General features: G+C 37.9%; 1 protein-coding gene across 1 annotated transcript; it reads left to right on the top strand.

Annotated features, from left to right (window-relative positions):
* The first annotated feature begins 628 nt into the window (after nt 1-628).
* On the top strand, nt 629-1331 carry LOC123937265 (60S ribosomal protein L10a-like). The gene has a single exon (XM_045997997.1). It carries the CDS (start codon nt 629-631, stop codon nt 1280-1282), a length of 654 nt encoding a protein of 217 aa, XP_045853953.1. The 3' UTR covers nt 1283-1331.
* Nucleotides 1332-6658: the final 5327 nt, after the last annotated feature.

Below are 6658 nucleotides of genomic sequence, written 5' to 3'. Positions count from 1 at the left end.
AACGTATCAATGAAACTAGAAGCTGGTTTTTTGAAAAAATCAATAAGATCAATAAACCATTGGCCACACTAATCCAAAAGAAAAGAGAGAAAGCCCAAATTTATAAAATTATGAACGAAAAGGGAGAGATCACAACTAATACAAAGGAAATAGAAACAATCATCACAAATTATTACCAACAGTTATATGCCAATAAGCCAAGCAACCTAGATGAAATGGATGCATTCCTGGAAAACTATAAACTCCCAAAATTGAACCAGGAAGAAATTGACAACCTGAATAGACCCATATCTAGTAACGAGATTGGAGCAGTGATCAAAAACCTCCCAAAAAACAAGAACCCAGGACCTGACGGGAATTCTACCAAACTTTCAAAGAAGAAATAACCCCAATTCTCCTCAAGCTGTTTCAAAAAATTGAAGCAGAAGGAAAACTTCCAGACTCTTTTTATGAAGCCAGCATTACCCTAATCCCCAAACCAGGCAAAGACCCTACCAAAAAGGAGAATTTCAGACCAATATCACTGATGAATATGGATGCTAAGATTCTCAACAAGATCCTAGCAAACAGAATCCAGAAGCACATTAAAAAGATTATCCACACTCCTTTCCGGTGTGGCGAGAGAATCATGAGCAGCAAAGTGTCCCACGACACCCTGTACAAGGCGGTGCGGGAAGTTCTGCACGGGAACCAGCGCAAGCGCCGGAAGTTTTTGGAGACGGTGGAGCTGCAGATCAGCCTGAAGAACTACGACCCTGAGAAGGACAAACGCTTCTCGGGCACCATCAGGCTTAAGTCCACTCCCCACCCCAAGTTTTCTGTGTGTGTTTTGGGGGACCAGCAGCACTGTGATGAGGCCAAGGCAATGGATATTCCCCACATGGACATTGAGGCACTGAAGAAACTCAACAAGAATAAGAAGTTAGTCAAGAAGCTGGCCAAGAAGTATGACGTCTTTTTAGCTTCAGAATCTCTGATCAAGCAGATCCCACGAATACTGGGTCCAGGCCTGAATAAGGCTGGCAAGTTTCCTTCCTTGCTGACCCACAATGAGAACCTGGTGGCCAAAGTGGATGAAGTGAAGTCCACCATCAAATTCCAGATGAAGAAGTTGCTGTGTCTAGCAGTGGCTGTTGGCCACGTGAAGATGACAGATGATGAGCTTATGTACAACATCCACTTAGCAGTCAATTTCCTGGTGTCCTTGCTCAAGAAGAACTGGCAGAACGTCTGGGCCTTGTACATCAAGAGCACCATGGGCAAGCCCCAGCGCCTGTACTAAGGCACAGTTCAATAAATCCTAGTGCTACCGTTAAAAAAAAAAAAAAAAATTATCCACCATGACTAGGTGGGATTCATCCCTGGGTTAAAAGGTTGGTTCAACATTTGCAAATCAATCAACGTGATAGAACAAATCAATAAGAGAAGAGAGAAGAACCACATGGTCCTCTCAACTGATGCAGAAAAAGCATTTGACAAAATCCAGTATCTGTTCCTGATTAAAATGCTTCAAAGTATAGTGATAGAGGAACATTCCTGAACTTCATAAAATCTATCTATGGAAGACCCACAGCAAGTATCAACCTCAATGGGAAAAAGCTTGCAGTCTTCCCGTTGAGATCAGGAACACGACAAGGATGCCCACTCTCACCACTCTTGTTCAACATAGTATTAGAAGTTCTAGCAATGGCAATCAGACAACAAAGAGAAATAAAAGGTATTCAAATTGGCAATGAAGAAGTAAAACTCTCTCTTCGCAGATGACATGATTCTTTATGTGGAAAACCCCAAAGATTCCACCCCCAAACTACTAGAACTCATATAGCAATTCAGTAACATGGCAGGATACAAAGTCAATGTACAGAAATCAGTGGCTTTCTTATACACTAACAATGAAAATACAGAAAGGGAAATTAGAGAATCGATTCCATTTACTATAGCACCAAGAACCATAAGACACATGGGAATAAACCTAGACAAAGTGGTAAAGGATCTGTACTCCAGGAACTACTGGACACTCATGAAATAAATTTTTGTGAAGACACAAAAAGCTGGAAGACCATTCCATGCTCTTGGATCAGAATAAACATTGTTAAAATGTCTATACTGTCTAGAGCAATCTATACTTTTAATGCCATTCTGATCAATATTCCACCGGAATTTTTCAAAGAGCTGGAGCAAATATCCTAAAATTTGTATGGAATCTGAAGAGACCCTGAGTTTCTAAGGAAATGTTGAAAAACAAAAACAAAACTGGGGGCATCACGTTACCTGATTTCAAGCTTTACTACAAAGCTGTGATCACCAAGACAGCATGGTTCTGGAATAAAAATAGACACATAGACCAGTGGAACAGAGTAGAGAGCCCAGATATGGACCCTCAACTCTATGGCCAAATAATCTTTGACAAAACAGGAAAAAATATACAATGGAAAAAAGACAGTCTCTTCAATAAATGGTGCTGGGAAAAGTGGACAGTGATATGTAGAAGAATGAAACTGGACCATTCTCTTACACTGTACACAAAGATAAACTCGAAATGGATAAAAGACCTCAACGTGAGACAGGAATCCATCAGAATCCTAGAGGAGAACATAAGCAGTAACGTCTTCTATATCAGACTCAGCAACTTCTTTCAAGCTATGTCTCCAAAGGCAAAGGAAACAAAAGCGAAAATGAACTTTTGGGACTTCATCAAGATCAAAAGCTTCTGCACAGCAAAGGAAACAGTCAACAAAACAAAGAGGCAACCCACGGAATGGGAGAAGATATTTGCAAATGACGGTACAGACAAAAGTTTGATATCCAGGATCTATAAAGAACTCAAACTCAACACACACAAAACAGATAATCAGATCAAAAAATGGGCAGACGATATGAACAGACATTTGTCCAATGAAGACATACAAATGGCTATCAGACACATGAAAAATGCTCATCATCACTAGCCATCAGGGAGATTCAAATTAAAACCACATTGAGATATCACCTTACACCATTTAGAACGGCCAAAATTAGCAAGACAGGAAACAACGTGTGTTGGAGAGGATGTGTAGAATGGGGAACCCTCTTACACTGTTGGTGGGAATGCAAATTGGTGCAGCCACTTTGGAGAACAGTGTGGAGATTCCTCAAGAAATTAAAAATAGAGCTTCCCTTTGACCCTGCAATTGCACCACTGGGTATTTACCCCAAAGATACAGATGTAGTGAAAAGAAGAGCCATCTGTATCCCAATGTTTATAGCAGCAATGGCCATGGTTGCCAAACTGGAAAGAACCAAGATGCCCTTCAAAGGACGAATGGATAAGGAAGATGTCGTCCATATACACGATGGAATATTATGCCTCCATCAGAAAGGATGAATACCCAACTTTTGTAGCAACATGGACGGGATTGGAAGAGATTATGCTGAGTGAAATATGTCAGGCAGAGAGTCAAGTATCATATGGTTTCACTTATTTGTGGAGCATAACAAATAATATGGAGGACATGGGGAGATGGAGAGGAGAAGGGAGTTGAGGGAAATTGGAAGGGGAGATGAGCCATGAGAGACTATGGACTCTGAAAAACAACCTGAGGGTTTTGAAGGGGTGGGGGGTGGGAGGTTGGGGAACCAGGTGGTGGGTAATAGGGAGGGCATGTATTGCATGGAGCACTGGGTGTGGTGCCAAAGCAATGAATACTGTTATGCTGAAAATAAAAAAAAAATTAAAAAAAGTAGCATGTTTCTGATAAACTCTACATAAACAACAGTGAATACTACAGGGATAGTTTTCAAAATAGCTGGTGATATTTCAGGATGGTGCAGTTCTATTAACCCAAGTTTTGACTCACATTTGCATCTATTTCTACCTGTTTCTACATGTTCTTACATTGATTTAAATAGCTAGAGACCATCTATAACTTGTTTCACTTTGCCATGCAGTGTGTGCAGAGATAAGCCTCCACAGAGAAAGCAATGGATGCCATAATTCTTGAAACATAATTAATATTTGGTACAAGGTTTTATAAGTCATATTCACATACATCATTTCTTTTGAGCTCCATAACATCCTTTCTTTTTTTTAATTTTTATTTATTTATTTTTATTTATTTATTTATTTGACAGATAGAGATCACAAGTAGGGAGAGAGGCAGGCAGAGAGAAAGAGAGAGGAGGAAGCAGGCTCCCTGCCAAGCAGAGAGCCCAATGCGGGGCTCGATCCCAGGACCCTGGGATCATGACCTGAGCGAAAGGCAGAGGCTTTAACCCACTGAGCCACCCAGGCGCCCCCATAACATCCTTTCTGTTTCACATCTATGTGTAACTTTCCAGATTTCAGAGTCCATGGGAAATATTTCTTGTTTGTCCTTGGGTTATCTGACTGCCCCTGGCCATGATGTTATGAACAGTGTGCTCTGATTCCTTTATAGTCCTTGTGGACAATATCTACTTACAATTATATTCCCCCATTAATACACAAAACAGGAGTCAATGATTCCATGAAAGAGTATCCAGACATTAGCTAGGATAGAGTGATAGATCTTAAGGTATCACAAAAAGAAAATAAAAATCCACATTTATCCACTACAAAGCAAAATTAGGACTCAAACCCTTGTCTTCTTACCATTGTTCTCTGGCTATTTCAATTCCTCATGCTTCTTACATTCCCTTAACATCAAATAGTTTCAACTAAAAGCTCCTTTTGGATTGAATTCTTATGTGAATATCTCTTTCTGGATCTCTCTTTTTATATTTTATATAAGTTCAAAAACTTATTTCAGGCTATGTTACAAGTATCACATTTATCAGTGAGTTGTCTGTGTGGTCTCTTACTGTTCTATAAATATTGCCTTGAATATAGTTTTTCATACTACGCTCTCCTGTGTTTCCAAACTGCATTATCACATCTGCCAGTTGTTTAGGGAATACATTCTTGAGCAATGAATGTCCTATCATCGATATTGAAATTGCACATGTTAAGGCTTAAAAAAAAAAAAAAAAAAAGGATTCAAGTCTTACTTTTTTATTACAACCATGATTCATTTCTTCCAATACTTTCTTGATACAGACATTAAATTAAGGTTAATTTCTATTTATTTTGTGCTGTGGGAGTACCTGTAGTTTGTAGCAATATTTATGGGGCAAGAGGAAGTGTTAGGTGTTAAACTGCATAGAAAATTGAAACATAGTGATTTATAACTTGAGGGGAATGCATTGGTGTCATCACACAGTTCCCTTATTTATAAATAAAAAGCCAAAGTCATCCCATCCTACACTTTCTCTGTAATCATTTTACCTTTTGGTCTCTTTAAATAAACTATATAAATGAAAAATGATGGAATTTTTAAGAATATTCTTCTCTTTTAGCTGTAAATCTTAACCTGTTCTTACTAGTTTAATGAAGACAAAAGATGCTATTGTACTCTTAAGTCAAGGTCAAGGAGTCCAACCATTCTCTTTTCCTCACTCCCACATTCAGTATATCTTATATACAGATCAATGCTCTTCATGTGATATTTACTTTTCTCACCACCAAAAAGAGTAACAATTAACCTCATTTGAACAAAAGTGCAACAAAAAAGAATCTTTTACAAGGAAAAATAAAATAAAATATTCACTGTTCAGTAGATATGAATGCATCCACTCTTCTGTGTATCAAGTATAATGGAAGCCACCTTGTGAAATAGTCTGAATAATCCACACTGTTCTAGAATTGTGCAATAGCATTTTCCTCCATTTGGCTTTCTCAATCAACAGACGGAAAATCTCTCACTCTCCTACATGCTTGGCTATTAAACTTTTCATATATTGCCAAAAAAAATTTGTCAAATAACCAGACATACCACAGAAAGCAAATTCTAAAATGATAAAGTAAAATCTAATCATGCAAATAGGTACAATGCTAGAATGGTAATATCAAACGTTTTTGTGTGTGAAAGATTCCATGTCTAGCAAGCCTCAAGTAGTTTAAGGGTTATTTAAATATTTTCCCAGAATCTGAGTCACACCTTATAAAATTCCAAGCACTTTCATTCATTCCCCTGCATACACCCTTGTGAACAAATGCCTGCTGGTTGCAGGATACATACCTTAGATTTCATTGCCTTTAATCGCTGGTCCCAAAAGGAAAAAAAAAATTTTTTTCTTTTTCTTCTTCTTCTTTTTTTTTTTTTTTTTTTTTTGCATAGTATAGAAAGACATAAGTCAAGTACGCACAATTCCCTGAGGAAGAGGAAGGAGTGGGGTTGGGGGGGAGTTTGTCCAATCAATCTCTTTTCCTGAAACTCCTCCCCTACTCTCACATTCAGTGTATCTTAGATCCAGGACAATGCTTTTCATGGAACTAACTCTTCATTGACTGTTTTCCTGACCACCAAAAGAGTAACAACCTAATTTGAACAAAACTATAACAAAAGAGAAGAGGGAGAATTAGGGAGTGACTATGATGAAGAAGAAGAAGAGGGGGAGGAAGAGAAAGAGGTTTTTACTATAAACATAAAAATAGTTTTATTTTATAATAATAAGGGAAATTCACATCAAAAGGAAAATGAAAATACCATTTGAAATACATCCCATTGATAATGTTCCTCATCTATTTTTTTCTTTGACCTTTACTGAAATACAATTGAAAGGTAAAATTGTATGATATTTTAAATACATTCATATAAATAAA

Source organism: Meles meles, chromosome 2, assembly GCF_922984935.1.
Source record: "Meles meles chromosome 2, mMelMel3.1 paternal haplotype, whole genome shotgun sequence".
NCBI lineage: Eukaryota > Metazoa > Chordata > Mammalia > Carnivora > Mustelidae > Meles > Meles meles.
This window is presented reverse-complemented; position numbering and strand designations above follow the sequence as displayed.

Excerpts from the sequence above, each read along its gene's own strand:
- LOC123937265 (XM_045997997.1), top strand. The coding sequence starts at position 629 with ATGAGCAGCAAAGTGTCCCACGACACCCTGTACAAGGCGGTGCGGGAA.